At 43.2% G+C, this 18,806-nt stretch overlaps 1 protein-coding gene across 2 annotated transcripts in view; it reads right to left on the reverse strand.

Moving 5' to 3' along the window:
* Positions 1 to 1,053: 1,053 nt before the first annotated feature.
* Trim26 (tripartite motif containing 26) overlaps positions 1,054 to 18,806 on the reverse strand; it is a 28,035-nt gene continuing 10,282 nt past the window's right edge. For both annotated transcript variants that reach the window (XM_046448527.2, XM_046448526.2), the window contains exons 2-8: positions 10,317 to 10,803; positions 10,064 to 10,159; positions 8,615 to 8,845; positions 5,225 to 5,247; positions 4,692 to 4,807; positions 4,416 to 4,448; positions 1,054 to 3,861 (exon numbers count right to left, since the gene is read on the reverse strand). In XM_046448527.2, coding sequence (XP_046304483.1) covers positions 3,182 to 3,861; positions 4,416 to 4,448; positions 4,692 to 4,807; positions 5,225 to 5,247; positions 8,615 to 8,845; positions 10,064 to 10,159; positions 10,317 to 10,754 — 1,617 coding nt within the window. In that variant the 5' untranslated portion in view covers positions 10,755 to 10,803 and the 3' untranslated portion in view covers positions 1,054 to 3,181. The remainder of the gene's footprint in view (positions 3,862 to 4,415; positions 4,449 to 4,691; positions 4,808 to 5,224; positions 5,248 to 8,614; positions 8,846 to 10,063; positions 10,160 to 10,316; positions 10,804 to 18,806) is intronic.

An 18,806-nucleotide genomic window follows, 5' to 3' on the forward strand; every position in this document is an offset into this window, starting at 1 on the left:
AATTTCCCCAAACCAAAAGACTATAAATCTCTTGCACAAAAGGCTCATTGAGTTATACAGCACAAGGAGGGGGAAAAACATACAAAGGCACATCAAGAAATCTAAGTGAGGACATAGATAAAACCCCCAAACCTCCAGTAAACAGCATGTCACAATCAAAGGATCAGGAACCAAGGTCCACAAGAATTCTCAACAGCAAAGATGGAAGCCAGACGGCAGTGGAGCCATCCTTTGAAATTCCTAAGTAAAATTATTTCCACTCAAGAATCCTTTACTGGGGCTGGGGTTGTGGCTCAAGCGGTAGCGCGCTCGCCTGGCACGCGTGCGGCCCGGGCTCGATCCTCAGCACCACATACAAAAACAAAGATGTTGTGTCTGCCGATAACTAAAAAATAAATATTAAAAAAAAATTCTCTCTCCCCCTCTCTTAAAAAAAAAAAAAAAAAAAAAGAATCCTTTACTTAGCAAAACTCTTAATTGTGAAAGTGGGATGATATTTCCAGATATTCAACTTAAAAGATTTAACTTACAGGTACCTTTTCTCAGGAAATTACTAGATGATGTTTCATCAAAATGAAGTAAATTAGGAGGGAAGACAAAAGACAAAGAAATGCAGCCAACCCAGGATCCTCAATATGATGTTGAAGGGAGATGCAGGAAGCTGTGCACAGGTGAGGGAGCAATGGCTCCAGATTCAAGGTCAGGAGGCTTCAGAAGAGAGGCATCAGACAAAATTATAAGAGCATCTTGAGATCTTTAGCAACTGGGGAGGGGTTAGAGTAGTAATAAAGTCACAGGAAATAAAGCAGAAGTGGTGGGGAGAGCAGTTATTGACTCCAGGGAAGACAAAAACTTGTGCAGGAACTCAGACATAATAATGGACAGACTGGTTACTTATTCAATGTTAGGACCACATTGAAGGGCTGGGGATAGGTGGGAAAGTGTGTACACTGAGGGCAGAAAACTAAATCTTCCTCCCTTACAATGGGAAATCAGGGGATAAGTCCCTAAACTCAAGTTATTAAGAAATGAAAATAAACACTAATAGTCTGCTTAAAAAGATGAACCAGGTTTATTGAGAGAGGAATGAAGTAGGGGATTGCTCTTTTTGGAAGCACTACAGAAAGTTGATCATTTATGTAGGCATAGTTCATAAAATACTAAACTATGCACATTAAAAAATAAAAATGGAAAATTTGAGTCCCCAAATGGGAGTACAGGGAGGAAATATGCTCTTTGCCATTAGTGTCATCTCAGAGGTAGTTTTGTAGAATCTGTTTCTGTCTTTAAAATGGCAATTTCAAAAATTTAGAAGTGGCTAAATACTGAATGCAGCCAAGACTGGCTATAGATGGCATTTTCTTGGGGGCATCAATTTCCCAAGAATATGGGTATACCAGCTGCTACCACCCTTCTCAAGGTGGATCACTTACTGCTAGACCTAGCTCAAGGAAGGAACTACAGGAGAGGAAGAACAAGGTGAAACCATCTGTGTCTATGGAAGGCTCTTCTTTGGGGATTTACAGAAAGGATAGTATGTGTGCAGAGAAGATAGAAAGCAGTCAAGAGTTCTAGAAACAAAGGAAAACTCTGGGATATTAGTATCAATAGAAGCTCTTTGAAGCCAAAATAAGTATGGTGACCTCTATGTCATAATAAATATATACATTATCTCCAGGTTGTTCATTCAACAAGTCTTTATTGAGCACCTACTCTGTGCCCAGCACGGCACTAGGTGCCATGGAGACTATAAGAGAAGTATTAAGGGATGATATCCACCCTTCAGGAGCTTACAAACTAGATACAGAAATAAGATGTACATGTGACTCAGGCAGCATGTGATACATACAAAGTAGGCCACTCTGGGACAATATGGTGGCTAAGAGACCACTGAGAACCAGAGTGGAAGGGAGCAATCAATCCTCCAGAGGGGAGGAATCAATGCTTGGGTAAGCAGGGGACTGGTGGAACACTTAAATTGGTAAGGACAAAAAACTGGGACAACACTTTGGCTAGAGCAGTGAGCTTGTGTTAAACTGTGCGAACTAGGGGCATTTGGACCAAGGGTTGGATCCACAGGCAGTGAGGAGATACCTTGATCTCTTCCCTGACACGAGGATCTAAAAGGCTTGATGTGGACTCCTATTTTCCTTCCCTTTCCTCACAGCTTTTGTCTTCCCCTCCACTCCAGAGAATTGAGCTTGAACTCTTGAGTGGCCAATGACAGAAGCCTAACACCCCTGGAAAAAATGATGAGAGTCCCCTTAGCAGGGGAGGATTTGCTGTCTTGGGCATCTGCTCTGGTGTTCTTAGATATAGGAATCAAGAACAAGATGTTCTAGATCTTTTAAAAAAAATTCCCCTTATAAGGACCAATCCACACAGTTGATTTCTTGTTATCACAGATGTTACCCCAAAGTCCCCTCACAAGGACCAATCCACACAGTTGATTTCTTGTTATCACAGTTGTTATCCCAAAGCCTTCCCCCAAGGCTCTGGGAGTCCCACCTATTAGCTATGGAAACCTCATACACCCAGCTTGATTTTAAAGGACTTTGTCCTGAACCTTCTGTGAGAACATAATTCCTACCAGCATTCCAGGCAGCCAACCTAAATGGCCTGGGAAGTCTCTGTGTTTTTTCAGTTTATTTCTAGCATTTTCATGTATGTTTAAATCTGAGCTGAGGTGGGAGCAGGTTTGTTTAAAATGCCAGGGAAGGTGGACAGCTGAGTGAATTTTGGCAAGGGAAACCTAAGGGGTTTGAGGGCAACAAAATGGGTCTCAGGTGTAAATGATGGTCCCTCCCAAGACTAGCTGGCGCAGGATGCCATATTGGACCAGAAAATCCTTCCTTGGCCCCTTATTCAACAAAGAGAGCACAAAGATAAGAGCATAGGGTAGTTAAAAAGGAGAAAGGGAGCCCTCAAGTACTTCAGGGTCAGAAGGTCCCACAGGAAACCAGCAAGAGGCAGAAGAGCCTGATGAGGGCATTACAGACAGAGTGACAGCACTGAGTGAAGTCTTGAGGGCCACCGTGATGGGGAGGTGCGTGGCAGTGGCCATGGGGTTCCTCCTCTGCCCTGCTCCAGGTGCTCTGGCCAGGCACCTCCCCTATCAGAGTCCTGGGATCTCAGAGAAGTGACACATCCACGGGTGTGGGGCTGAGAACAGGTGTTAGGCTCAGGGTCTCAGCAAGAGGCGTGTTCCTGGCCACTTGAGCCATAAGAAGGGGACGAGGCGCCCAGTGAAAGTGGCAGAGAAGGTATAAATGAGTTCCTGTGACTCTGCATTGGTGAAAGTCACTGTGCCCCCTTCATAATCCAGGGCGATGCCCACTCTCCGGGGCCGCAGTGCTGGGAAGAGCTCGGTCTCAGGGCTGGTGTTGGCCCAGATGCTTGAGGAAGAGAGGCGCAGCGCCCACACCCCATCCTCTGGCCGCAGAGAGAGGTCTCCCTTCCTCTTCACAGAGTCTCTGGCCACCCCCACCATGCAGCTTTCCAGAACTTCCTCTTCTTCTTCCTCCTCCTCCTCTTCTTCATCCCCTAGTGATTCTTCATCTTCATCTGTCTCCCAATCATATCCATCCCCATAGCCAGCTTCTTCTTCCTCCTCTTCCTCTTCCCCCTCTTCCTCCTCGTCCCCCTCCTCTTCATCCTCTGACCAGCCCTCCCTCTCTATCTCCACTTCCCAGTACACCTTGCCCCAGGTGAAACCCTTACTGCCTAGCACTCCTGGCTCACAGTCAAACTGCTGGGGGTGCTGGTAGACACTCTGGTACAGGCTGGTGTAGGTCACACTCTTCCAGTCCTCTGATGGCTGCAGGTACCCACTGGCTGATTGTGGGTCCAGGGTGACACTTACTGTGGGGACAAGGGAAGAAGTAACTGTAAGTGGCAAGGTGAAAAGGGCTATCACACTGCATAACTGAAGGGGTCTTGATGGTATCCATGGAAAGGCTGCCACACTACATAATCCAAGGGCTGCTACTGATATCTTGCTCTATCCCTTAGAAGTATGCAGTGCGCAACCTGGCAGCAGGGCTGAGAGGGAGCATAGCACTGGCCTTGGCAGGGATGGCCTCTGACCTTGAGCCACCACTGCTATTTGCTCCAAATACAGGACCACGTGGTCAGGCAGACAAGAAGAAACTTAGCCACAGGGAAAAGACTGGTGGTAATACCTGTGAGGACAGAATAACATGGGGCAGAGGAGCATTCCAACACCAAGCAGAGGCCCTAAGGCAGACTAAAGAGTAGAAGATTGGCCAGAAAATGCAAGGAGAATGGGACTTCAAGACTGCAGCTGGGAAATTAGGGGGGCTACCTGGGCTGACAGGCGGCAGCCAAAATTTCTGTAGGGGGAGTTTCCTTTAACTGAGATGAATCTGGGAAAACTCTTTATACACTCAACTCACCAGTCTTATATTCCAAGTCTCTCAGCAGCTTTCCTGGGGAGAAAAAAAAAATAGTGATGACCTTCAAGCCTAGCAAATATATGGGTCCATTTCTTACTTGGCTGGTACTAATTTTGTGATACAGCTCCATCCCCAAGACCCTAAGAATAAAAGTGAAAACAATCAGGAGGCCCTCAAAAGAGGGAGGTTGAGATTATGATGGGGAGAAGCCAAGGGCTCTCTCTCTATGTGGTGGCCCCCCCTGATTCCTGCCCTGATGTTCTCCTCAACCCTTACCTTGGAATTGCCTCAGGCCTCGCTGCAAAGAGAGAAGTTTATCTGAGAATTCTCCAGTCTTTCTTTTAACCATGTGAGTGATGGGTTTCCCAATCCAGAATTTCTTCCGTGGATACCTGAGAAGATAACAGGCATGACAACCTGTGATTTGGCTCTTCTTACTTTTCTCCTAATCTTCATGACAATTATGAAAGGGGCAGGAAAGGTCAGATTATTTTGTGTCTCCAATCAAGAGACACAAAAACAGAGGCCCAGAAATTACCTGAGTCAGGACTTAAGTCCATCAGCAGATTCCACATACAAGGGCTTCTGTCTAAGTTGGGTTTCTACAAGGACAGTGATTACAAGAAGCTGGAATTACTCAGAGACATGCTCAGGGGAAAGGAATCTGTAGTCCTCCAGATCATGCTTTTGTTTCCCACAAGACCATCAGGTTGATCACTCCTCACTGGTTCACATGGAACAGGACAAAGAAGAAGGGAGGGGACACAGGTACAGGGGAATGAGGTACAATACAGAAACAAAAATCTTACCTATTCACAAAGTCTCTGGTATCCTGGAAGGAAAAAAAAAAAAAACATAAGCACCAATGTGAGTCAAATAAGACTGCATTCCCATGTAATTAGTACTGCATTAGAGGTGGGGCACTTCAGTAAACAAAATCAATGTGGCCCCTTCCTTATGGAACTGATACTGTAGTGGGAGCATTGGATAAAACAAGATAACAAACAAAATATCACAATGACAGAAGCGACTAGTGGATGGCAGGGCTAACCTCTCCAAGGAAACACACGAGCTAGGGTATGAAGAACAAGAAAGTGTTAGCCACATGACTGGTAAGAAAAAAATGGGAAAGGGCTTGGAAAAGGAGGCAGGGCCAGATCATGCAGGGATGGATATGGGTGGTAGGAGTATGAATTTCTTCAACGTACAGTGGAAAGGGGTTCAAGCAAAAGGATGACATATGTGATCTGCTTTACATGCAGCTGAGACTGCAAAGTGTCTTTCAGGACCCACTGTGTCGTCTTCATTTTAGCAACAGAACCCACTGAGTTACACATGGGCATATAGCTATCCTGAAAACTACATTTCCCAGATTTCCTATAACCATGTCTAGTCATGTGACTAAGTTCCAGCCAATGGGATATGAAAGAAAGCAATGACTATGATTTCTGGGTCAAGTCCTTTAAAAAAAAAAAAAGAAAGAAAGAAAGAAAGAAAGAAAATTTCTTTCAGTTTCTCTTTTCTTCCTGACTAAATTTCCACATGGTGGTGATGAACCCAACTTTCACCACATTGCTAAGGACAACATCACTAGAAGCTGGTGCAACAACCAGATGGAAGAAATCCAGCTTCCTGGATGACCTCATGGATACCTCTATAGACTCTCATAGAAATAAACTTCCGTTTTATTTGAGCTACTGTACAGCAACTGGCCCAAACCCTAAGCGACCAATCACTTAGCTGCCTTGAGGAGAATGCAGTAAGGGTGGCAATGTGATACGGGATGGTCAGCTGGGAGGTGCTGCTGTAGACCAGAAAGGGAGGAAGACAGCCTGAACTAGGGAGGTGGCAGTGGAGACAGAAGGTGCACATTCCAGGAATGTTCTGGAGATAGACTCAAGGGATTAAAATAGGCAAGGATAACTGAGGACAAGCCATGGCTTGAGCAGCAGGGAAGAAAGTGGTGCTGTCTGTATTAGGAAAAGACTGGTGGTGGGATAGGGTGAGTAGGGGTGGGGTGCCTGTGAAACACTGTTTAGATCCTCTTCTGTGAGTTTAAAGCCTCCATAGTACTTTGTATTATTTGATTTTTGCTTTCCTTCATCTATTCCACAAATCTTTATTCAGTGCTTCCTATATATCAGGCACTGTTCTAGAAGCTTAGGAGACAGCAATAAAAGAGAAAGAGACACAAATCCCTACCTGTGTAGAGCTGACATCCTAGCAGGGGGAGCAGATAAGAAGCAACAAATATCATATTATGTTAGTAAGTGATATATGCTATGGAGAAGAGAGTAGTAAATGGGAATGGAGAGGGAACAAGCTGGCTTCCTTAGACTATCTGGTTATTTTCAGAGAGTACTTGCAAGGGTCTTCATGGGTATAGTCAGTGACCAACAGTGGGAGAAGCAGAGGTGCAAACTTTCTATGCAAGATCCACTGTGGGCCAGACTGGGAGGAGGTCAGTGTCCCTCTGGGACACTGGGGTTCTATTCCCCTGACCCTTTACTATCTTCTTGATGCTCCCAGCCCAGGGACTCTTTCCTCTTCCATTCCCTTTATCAAAGGTCTCTGTTTCATGTACTTTATCCTGCTACTGATCCTTCTCACCTCTGCTTCTCTATTAGACTTCTGGACCCTGCTTTGGTTCTCTTTCTTGCTGTCCCTTAATAGTCAAATAATCTCTGGGAAAATACTAACAATAATTAAAGAATTAGTTATTCAGTTTCCTTGCAGTCAAACCAAACCTGAACACACAAAAAATCCCACCAGTGCCAATATTTCATGTGCTGGTTTTAAGCAGACATCCCCTTTCTCCTGGTTCCCTGACCCATGGCAAGGAGAATTTCAGAAAGCTCTGAATCAGTGAAAGCAGTGCCTTTGCCTTGAGGCAACTCCTGGGATGGATCAGGTTTCAGCCCTACTAGCGCCCTCAGCCCTGGGTCTCTCTCTGCAACACTGGGAACCAAGTATCTACATGTGGTGTGGGTGGCTAGGGGAAGAAAGGATGTGCATCCCTGAAGGGGAAGAAGAGGGGGAACAAGTGACCCAAAGAGCCTGCAAAAAAGAAATCGGAGGGAACAGAATGACATCTGGAGGAAAGGAGGGGGCCAGACACACATTTGGACAAAATGAGAGAAAAGAACAAGAGCAGAGAACCTGGAAGTCAGAACATCCAGGCTTGAATTCAACCCTAATCCTGACCTGCCCCATGGCCTGGCATAAATCCGTTCTATATACCGGACCTCAGTGATTTTGCCAGTAGAGGCTGAATTAGAAGAGCGAAGTCCTTGCATGTCCTCTTTTGTATGTCCAAATCCACAGCAGGGAGAGGCAGTAAGAGGCCATCTCTTTATGCTGCCTGGGCTGGCACACATGGGGGAACTTGCTTTGCTACTGGGCTATCCCATTATCCTAGAGTTCCTGGTGGTTCCATTGCTGACAGACAGGCCCAGTCATCCTAAACCATGCAAGAGGGGGAAACCACGAGATGGCTCCTTTCCTGGCTAATTAGGATGGAAAGATGGAGCCCTCTGTCCCTCCAAAGGCTACTGAGTCAGGGTAGTGACTTCTCTGAGAAGTACCAGGAGGAAGGCGATGTGGAGTCATTTTAATCTGACAACCTACTCTCAGAATCAAAGCCACCCCCTCCAGGAAGCATCCCTAGACACCTCACCTGCTCTTCTCCTTATTTTCTGAGGATAATTCATCATCTATGTCTCCCTCCCCCAGTTGCCTATCCCTCCCAGACACTATGGGTCCATGACAAGAGCTGCTGTCATGGACCCCAGCCACGAACCCACTCTTCATCCCAAAACCACATTAAGCTGTCACCAAACAAGTATCTACTGATAATTTATCACAAGGAGGGCTCCAGGGGGTAGTGATGAGCATGGTAATGATGATCTTGATAACCCTGACTTCCACTTCTATAGCACACTTTAACTATTTAGATACTCTTTGTAAACTATTTATTATTTGAAGTGACACCATGTCAGTTATCTCACTTTATGTTCACATAACCCTTGGAATAAGAGGGGAGGATATGATTACTATTTCCATGTTTCAGATGAGGTGCAGTTTTCAGGTAAGAAAACTGATGCACCATAAGAAAGCAATTCTCCCATGGTCCTATGCTGTAGAGGCAGGCCGGGACACACCCTCAGTCTCCCAGCTCCCTGCCCTGTGAGGTCACTCACCTGCATGAGTTCTGCAGCTGGCTGCCGTGCCTTGCCCTCCAGCTCAGATATGACCAGAGCCAGTCGGGCAAGCTCCCCTACGCCCCGGGTCTTGAACTTCTCCCTACCCTCTGTGAGCAACTGCTCTAGGGTGGCCAGCTGGTCCAACAGATGCTGCTCCCGCTTCTTCAGGAACTGGTGGCCCTGCTTGAACTCTGCAACAATGTACTGCCTCTGCTCCTGCAGTTTCTTCTGCAGGGGAAGAAAGGGAGAAGGCTGACACCTCCATCTTGGGATGTAGAATACCTCCAGGACTCAGCATTAGAGGTGCACTGGCTAGCTTTTCCCCCTCATTACTCCCCTTTGTGAACTCTACAACCCTTGAGATGAGAGAAGCTATTAAGTGCTCTGGTCTACCCTAATATTCTCAAAAGACCTGACTAGTAAATCAATCCAGTTCACTCTGCTACCACAACCAGAACTGATTCCACTATCTATTCTTGTATGTCCTACTCATGAGCTAACACATTTCTCCTTCTTGGACAAAATCTCTGTGTTGCTTTTGCTTGATTAATATCATCAAGCCTGCTCAGTCCTTCCTTCAGAATCTTAACATAACGTATAAAAGGTCTACGTGCACCCGCTCCTTGTCAAGCAGGACTGTATCATGTTTCCTCAGTGAAAACAGAATGTTTGTTCAGGGACCATGTCCTTTCCTGCTGAGGCTGGACTGGGGTCTGGTTGGAGTCCTTAGTCCCCCAGCAGGCATCCATGCATACTGGGGCCCTCAGATGGTCCTTGGACCTGGGCTATCTTCAGGTTTACTTTCTCCATCTCCCAGGGCCTAGTCACTTGCTATAGGTCCTGCCCCAACATTCTTCTACTGTCTACTTTCCCAGTACATACAATCCCCCAGAAAATTGGAACCATCTTGTCAGCTTTTTCCCTCCTGACCCACCTCTAAAGTGCTACCAGTTTTGTATCCACTAACCACCTACTGGGCCTCCCTAGACAGCTCAGCCTTCTTCACCCCTTCCTTCTCAGCTCCTACCCTGCAGCCAGCTCTCTCCTCCCAAGCCCTCTTGGCTGCCTTTCACTCTCAGGAAATCACATCTCTCCTCTGTTCCTTGAAATGGAGAATGAAGCAAGTTAGGTCTTCCTTAGTTCCCTGGCAGAAGGCCACAGTTGCCAACATGTGCCCTGCAGCTAAGGTGAGAGTCATGAGGAGGGCAGGGACCCTGGTTGATATCCAGACAAACTACTCACCTTGAGATGAGAAGCAAGTCTAAAGTCTGAAGCACACAGCTGGTGCATACATATGGAGCTTGGGCTACTGCCCAGGCCTGCCCCTGCTAGCACAACGCCCACCCTCCTGAGCTACTCCCACACCCCCTCAATGCCATCAACTTTGTCCTCCCCATCCAGCCCCACATAGATGACTAGCTCATGGCTTCCTAAAGGCCCACTCACCAATGCAGCCAGAATATCAGCTTCTCCCTTCTCCTGAAAGCCCTGAATCTTGTCTCTGTCTCTCCTGAGGGTACTCAAGTGGTTCAGAATTTTTTCCTATGGAGAAACAAGCAGTGGAGACAGATGGGTGCTCTGGGCTGGGCCAGTAAGAACCCACCAGAGGGGTTTTAGCCAGGCCTTGCCTCTGGAGGTGTGTATTGTGAAGAGCATCCCAAGGAAGACAGAGGGTACTTCCCGAGTGAGGAGGGCTTACCCTGTGGGGCTGGGCGGCCTTCTCCACCAGGACAGCTGTGTGTGGCCGGTGCTCCCGTGATTCCCTGCACATCACACATAGCAGCTTCCCATCGTCCTCACAATAGTAGTGCAGCTTTTCCTGATGCCGCTCACATAACTTTGTGTCCTGCTGTTCCCGGGCCACTTCTCCAGGCTGCCTGCCCTTATCCACTTTCAGCCGCTCAATGTTCTCCACCAGGCTAGCCAATTGCCACACAGGTCGGATGTTTTCCTTCTTAAAAGGCTTCTTACATAGCGGGCAGACAGGACGTCCACCAGAGATGGGCCGGACATCTGTGGTACAGCTGCGGCAGAAGACGTGGCCACAGTCAATGGTCACAGGGTCCCGCAAGTAATCGAGGCAGATAGAGCAGGTTACCTCCTCCTCCAGGCTCCGCAGAGGGGCTGATGTGGCCATAGTGCCCTTAGCTCAGTGTAGTCTCAGTTCACTGGTAGGGTATCTCCTCCTTAAAAAACAGACAGGAGTTAAGGGTAGGCAGAGCAAAGGGGCAGGGGTGGCACCCTGCAAAGGGCTGTGACTACAGCATTCAATTAATATCATCAGCCCTTACACGACTCATTCAGTGTCAGAGCAAAATGGATCTTATCAATCTAGACCAACTCATTTTATACATGAGAAAACTGAGGTTCAGAGAGTAAAGAGCAGGGCTGCCACTAGCCTGAACCTTGCTACTGAGAAAATAGTACTGCCTTAGTGTGTATTCTCTTCATCTGTTGGAAAGGTGCTAATAGAATAATCAACTAATAGAATAATCAACCATTACCTGCTGGAAAATGGCCATAATGAACATAAATCTATGTCTACCGTGTACATGGTATTTTCTATGTTAGGCAGTGCACAGACTGCACATCTGTCCACAAGATCCTAACCAAATGAAGAGATTCTTTTCTTTGCTCCTCTAGGTTTCAAAAGGATTAAAAACACTGAGGTTCCCTATAAAACTCAAGAAGCATCAGGGAGCATCAAGAGTCTGAGCACTGCTGGGCACAGCGGTGCACACCTATAATCCCAGCAACTCAAAAGGCTGATGACAAGTTTGAGGCCAGCCTGAGTGATGGAGCAAGACCCTGTCTCAAAATAAAAAATAAAAAGGGTTGGGAATAACAAAGCAGTACTAAAAGGAAAACTTTTTGCATCGAGTGCCTAATTAAAAAAAAAAAAATAGAGATCTCAAATAAGCTTATGTTCCACCTCAAGGCCTAGACTTGTTAGAACAAACCAAACCCCCAAATCAGTAAAAGATAGGAAATTTAAAAATCAGAGCTAAATTAATAAAATTGAGAACAAAAAATAATGCATAGGGTCAGCAAAGAGCTGATTCTGCAAACAAATAAGCCCACAGAAACTTCTGAAATCTAGAGGATCACTGGAAACTATTTTGAAAATTTAGACTCCAAAAAACTATAAAATCTGGAAGACAGTGACAAATTTCTAGACATATATGGCCTGCCTAAGTTGAATCAGGTAGATATAGAAAACATAAACAGAACAATATAACGTAATGAAATCAAAATAGCAATTAAAAGCCTACCAACAAAGAAAAGCCCAGGATTCTCATCTGAGATTTACGGACCTTTAAAAAAGAATTAACATCAGTTTCAAATTATTCCATGAAATTTAAAGGGAAGGGACACTCCTAAATACAATCTATAAAGCCAATATAACCTTAATAACAAAACCAGACAAAGACACATCTAGGAAAACAAAAACTACAGCCCAACCTCCTGATGAACACAGATACAAAAATCCTTAATATTATCAAACTCCATTCAAAAACACTATAAAAAGATAATCCACCATGACCAAGTGGGCTTCATCCCAAGGGTGCAAGGTTGGTTCAACATACACTAGTCAATAAATGTAATTATCCATGTAAATAGAAGAACAAGAACCATATGATCATCTCAATACAAGTAAAAATGGCCTTTTGATAAAATATCAGCAATGATTCATGTTAAAAATACTGAAGAAATTAGGGACAGAAAGAACTTACCTCAACATTATAGAGGCTATATATGTCAAACTCAAAGCCAACATCATACCAAATGGAGAGAAACTAAAAGATTTTCCTCTAAAATCAAGAACAAGATAAGGGTGTTCACTCTAGTCAATACAGTTTTCAAACTCTAGCCAGAGCAACCAGGCAAGAGAATGAAATTAAAGAGATACAAACAGGAAAAGAAGAAGTCAAACTATTGAAGCCAGAATTAGACAGGCTATCAGTGTAGATAGATAAATCGAGTCAGGTCGGATCAAGATCAAGAAGGCCAATTTTGAGTGAGTCTGGGAAGTTGGAGACTGTCCTCTGAGGGATTAAAATGTTAATTCTTTCAGAAAACTGGATATTTACATGTAGAAGAATGAAATTGGAATCCTATTTTTAACCCTACACAAAAGTCAAATCAAAATGGACCAAAGACTTAGGAATTAAACCAGAAACCTTGCAACTGCTGTAAGAAAACACAGGGTTAACACTCTACCATATACGTGCAGGTACCAACTTCCTCAAGACAACTAAAGCTCAAGAAATAAAACTAAGAATCTATAAATGGGATGTCATCAGTCTAAAAAACTTCTATACATCAAAGAAAATAATTAAGAGTGTAAAGAGAGAGCCTATGAAATGGAAAAAAAAAAATCTCTCCTAGCAACTCCTCTGACAGGGGACCAATATCCAGAATATATAAAGAATTAAAAAAACCCAATGCAAAAAAAAAAAAAAAAAATCAGTAAATGGGCAAAAGAACCAAACAGAAATTTCTCAAAAGATGAAACATAAATGGCCATCAAATGTATGAAAATATTGTCAACATCTTTAACAATCAGGGAAATGCAAATAAAAACTACACTAAGATTTCATCTCAATCATCAGAAAAGCAATTATCAAGAAAATAAATAATAAATACTGGCAAGGATGTGGGAAAAGTACACTCATATATCGTTGATTGGACTGCAAATAAGTCACTTTGGAAAAGCAGTGTGGAGATTCCTCAAAAAATGAGGAATGGAACCACTACATGACCCAGCTGCTATCCTCCTTGGTATTTATCCAAAAGAACTAAAATCAACATTCTATAGCAACACAGTCACCTCAGTGTTTATAGCAGCACAATTCACAATAGCCAAATTATGGAATAAATCCAGATGCCTGTCAATAGATAAATGAATCAAGAGAATGTGGTATATACCCAATGAAGTTTCACTCAGCCATAAAGGAGAATGATAATGGTATTTGCCGGTAAATGGATGGAAATGGAGAAAATCATGCTAAGTGAAATAAGAGAATGGGTTGAATGTTTTCTCTCATATGTGGAAGCTAAAACAAAACAAGGGAAAGAAAGGAGTTGGGCAGGGGATCAGATAACATAAAGATCCGGGGAAGATCAGTGAAGCAGAAATAGAAGAATGAGAGGGAGGAAGAAAGGAAGGGGCAGGGAAAAAATACATTAAGAATCTAACAGAATCACATTATATATAGATATATAAATGCACCAAAGGGAATTTCTCATTCATGTATATGTAGAAAGTACCAATCAAAAATAAATAAAGGAGTGAAAAGAAGAACAGTAGAGATGGAGGGATAAAGGGAGAGGGAGAAATGGGGATTGAAATAAAATTCCTTATATGCATAATTTTGTCAAAAGGAACACAAATACAATGTTTAATTATAATATTCTAATAAAAAATGTAATCTGGGAAAAAAAAGTTTGGGGATATAGCTCAGATATAGCTCACTGGTAGAGTTCCTTTGGGTTTAATTCCCAGTACCAAAACAAAACAAAACAAAACAAAACAAAACAAAACAAAAGAGCAAAAAGTTTGAGTGTAATGTCTCCCTCTGCGTGTGTTTCCGCAGGCTATTCTAGGGTTTGGCCTTGGTTCAGTCCTGGAGGCAGTTGGACTCTAAACTCAGTCTGTCAGCAGAGCACAGCCTGGCTGTATTGGATTCACTCTCAACTGTGACTCTCCTGGTCAAGCAGGCCTGGTTGTTCTTGTCAGAGGTGACAAGATTCAGCACATTTGACTCAACAGCTGCCTTCTGCCTCTGACTCTGTGACAACATCACAGAAGTCATCTAAGTACTCCAGGCCTCAGTTTATCTGGGGAGAGTAATGCTTACCTCCAAGGGTTTTTAAAACTTCTGTGGTATGATACAACCGAAAGAAGCCTAGGCATGTTTATTTCCTCAGAAGTAAAACTAGGGGATTGGACCAGGTGACCTCTAGCATTTTATCCTCCTTACTACCATTCTAGGGTAACTTCATTCATTCTTAGTTACATGAAACACAGTATATGAAAAAATTGTGTTCAAAGTACTAAGCATAAGCCTGGTACACAAAAGGAAATCTAGGAAAGAACCCAGACCCCTGGTTCCCCAAACCAGAGCATTCAAACCACAAAGAGAGTTGAGACTGAATGCAGCAGCAAGAGAATAAATGAGCAGAACCAACTAGGGTGCCAAGTGTGCTCCAGAGTTACAGTAAACAAAGTCTTCCTGGTGTGGGGCAGGAGTAGGGAAGTAGCTCTGCTGTAGATCCATGGATGGCAACTAGGATAGTGGCCGGGAAGCCAGCCAACAGGAGACAAACGTAAGCAAGTGGAATGCAGCAACTAAAACCACAGGCAAATCAATACTATTATTGATATGTGCAATCAAAGTCTATCACAACAGAGTCCAGTGGCCTTTGTCAACAGTGACACTAAATACATAGAAATAAGGGCCTGATTCTATAAGACTAAAGAGAAAACAAAACAGGATTATAATATAGTGACTATAATACATAACGAGTGCTTTGTAAAGTACTATACAAATGTAAGGGATGGTTATACTGTGATAATAAATCCCAACTGGAAGCACTCATGGATTTAGATGTGTGACTTTAAGAGATGTAATGAGTGTGAAAAAACATGCATGTTCACAGCTCAAATGAAGGGATCAAGGCATTCAACTGGCAAATGAAGGTGTCATCAAGTTCCTCTAGGATATCAGTAAGGCTGGTAGAAATGCTGAGTTGCCTGCTCTTACTTTTGAGGAAATAGCCTGCCAGGCATTCTTCCAGTGGGAACACACTGTAAAGAACTTGGAAAGAAGAAAAGGAAGTGGTATGGGTAACTCTTGTGGGCTTTGGAGCCCTTTCTCATGCTACTTTGTTGAATGGCTTGGAAGTTTTAAAGCTGAGGGTTTTTTTGGATGGTTGTTGTTGGGGAAAAGAAAGTGTCATCTTTGGGGATGAGAATTTACTTTGCAATTTACTGGAAGACAAAAAGGACTATTAAGAGCTTAGCTATAGCTCCCCTCCACATAAAATATGGTACTGTCACCACCAGGACAGGTACTATCACTTAGCCAGGCTCCATACTGGGCTTCAGTGGATCTTCAAATGTCTTGAAACTATATAAAAATCATTGTACTAGATAAATAAAACTGCCTAAGGATTATAGAAAAACATTAATAAGTAGAGGAAACATAATAGAATTAGACACCATTTGGGGCTGGGAGTATAGTCTAGTGGTAAGAGCATGCATAGCATGCATGAGGCCATGGGTTCAATTCCTAGTACAAAAAAGAAAAGAAAGTTAAGGATAGAAAAAGAAAGAACATCTGCCATTATAACAACACAAGTATCATCAATAAATGCTAAAACCACAGATGAAAGATTTGTGGGGACAGAATAGCCCCCATGGTGCCAAAGTACACTGAATAGATTATTTCTTAATGTGCCCCTCCACTTCCGGTACTGAGGATTGAACCCAGGGGCACTCTACCACTGCATTGCATCACCAGCCCTGTTCATTTTTTATATTTTTGAGACAAGGTATTACTATATTGCTGAGGCTGGCCTCAAATTTATGATCCTCCTATCTCAGCCTCTGGAGTTGCTAGGATTACAGGTGTGTGTCACCACACCTGGAGCTAATGTTTCTTAATAAGGGAGAAATCTAGTGATCTTCTTAATCAAGTAACCAAATACAGCATCACTAACAGATGAGGCAAACTGGCATATGCTTCCTAATAAAGCATCATATGACTATACAGCATTATCTATAGAGATTTCTTGCCAAAAATGTGCAACATGAATGAATCTAATTAAGATTTTAGATTTGACTTCCAGTTTAGAGAAAATATGAAGGATAAAAGAACACTGTAGTATGTCACCACAGAAAAAGTGCTGATAGTGAAGTTAAACCACACCAAGAGGAAACAGACAAATCCAGAATGTGGGACATTCCACAAGACAAATGGCCTGGTCTATTAAAGTCAATGTCATAGAAGAGAAGTAAAAACTAAATGCAAAAAAAAAACATGAGTGGATCCTGTTTTTGTTTTTGTAATTTTTTAAGCTATAAAAATTTGGGGGGACTAATTTGAAAATAATTTGGGTGATTATTTCCTTAATGGCATTTATTGAGATCTTGAATAGGAATATTATATTTCTTGGCCATGGATTCTTCAGAATTCAGAGTGGCATGACTGAAACTTAATTTGAGCCAGGTGCAGTCACATACACTTGTAATCTAATGGCCTAGATTACAAAAAGCAAGCAAGCAAACAAACATAAAAAACCCTCAATTTGAAATGGCTCAACAAAACAAAGTAAAAAGAAAAATATTCTGGGGAAAGAGTTTATAGATTCGATCACATTCTTTTTTTGGCAATGGGGATTGAACCTAAGGACACTCTACCACTAAGTCATACCTCCAGCTCTTTTTATTTTGAGAAAGGGTATTACTATGTTGCTTAGGGCTTCACTAACTCTCTTGGACTGGCCTTGAACTTGCAATCCTCCTGCCTCAGACTCCCAAGTTGCTAGAATTACAGGCATGAGCCACCACACCCAGCCTCTAGCTGAAACTAACAAAAATATTTAAATCATTGCAATAGAGATAAAAGTGTCTGAAACCTTGCAGAAGCTCAACACACATGTGCTGAACAAACAAATGGATTCAACGGAATTGAAGACAATGTTAATTGTATAGAACTTTTTTTTTCTTCTTCCAGAGTCTGCCCTAACTAGACAAATGAAACAGATCCACACTCGTTTTCAATCCTGTTACATTTAAATCTGGAATGTCCCCAAAAGCTCATGTATTAGAGGCTTGATTCTCAGCTGGTAGCACTATGGGGAGGTAGCGGAAACTGTAGGAGGTAGAAGTTGAGCCAGGAAAAGGGTACAGCCAGGAAAACAAAACAAAACAACTCAGAGCTAATGTCCCTAATTGAAGGGAACTAGTCTTTGAGGATGTGCCCTTGGGGACAAAATCCTGTCCCTGAGCCCTCCCTCTCCCTCTTTCTTTCTCCTGTCATGAGGTGAGCAGGTCTGATCCACCATACTCCCCCTTCCACCATGATGTGTTGCCTAAGAAGCCAGAAAAAAAATGGAGCCAGCCAAACTGGTATGATTTAGATATGAGTGTTCCCCAAAAGCTCATGGATGAGAAAATGCAAGAAAATTTAGAGGTGAAATTATTGGGTTATGAGTCGTAACCTAATCAGTACATTAATCTGCTGATAGGGACTAACTAGGAGGTAACCATAGGCAGGATAGGATGTAGCTGGAAGAGGTGGGTCATTGGGGGCATGACTTTGGGGTATACATTTTGTCTCTGGTGAGTGGAGTTTCTCTCTCTGCTTCCTAACTGTCATGTCCTGAGCTACATTCCTCCACCACAGCCATCGGCTATGATGTTCTGCCTTACCTCAGGCACAGAGCAATAGAGCTGGTCATCTATGGACAGAGACCTCTGAAACTGTGAGCCCCAAATAAACTTTTCCTTCTTTAAAATTATTCTTTTAAAATTATCTTTTCGTCCCAGAGGCAAACAAGCTGACCAATACAGCAACCATGGACTGAAATCTCTGAACTGTGAAGAAAAAAAAAACAAAAAACAAAACCCTTTCCTACTTTTAAGTTTATTTTCTCAGATATTTTATCACAGTACTGAAAAGATGATGGATACAAATCTCACTGCTTGGTTGTACAGACTCTAGCTGCATGTATACTGAAGACTGTGGTACTGCTAAATACTTACAAATAAGACCCCAGGTTTGAACAATACAGGTTCAAGTTTGGGCTCTGGGACCAAATAACCAGGTGACAACAACTTCTGGGCAATGGTATCTGCCAATTATACATCTGAACAATATTTCATGTTCAGGATCCTCTTCTGAGAAAACTGAGGCTCAATGGATTTAGCAACCTGTCCAAGAACACTAGGGTTAGAAAGCAGTGTTTGTTGCCAATACCTCAGCCCAGTTCATCACACTCTTTCCCCAACCCAAGCACACTGTAAAATGGGGTCTAATGCCAGCTCCTTTGTTAGGATGCTCTGATGAGGTCATCTACATTGAAGGCTTTGTGAGCTGAGTAGTGCTGACAGAAGAAAAGGGACACATATTCTGCTGATACTGACCGAAAGTACCCTAGCCATCACTATTGCATGCTTTAC

Source organism: Marmota monax, unplaced genomic scaffold (assembly GCF_021218885.2).
Source record: "Marmota monax isolate L192 unplaced genomic scaffold, Marmota_monax_Labrador192_F-V1.1 WCK01_AAM20220418_F8-fsc00393, whole genome shotgun sequence".
Classification (NCBI taxonomy): domain Eukaryota; kingdom Metazoa; phylum Chordata; class Mammalia; order Rodentia; family Sciuridae; genus Marmota; species Marmota monax.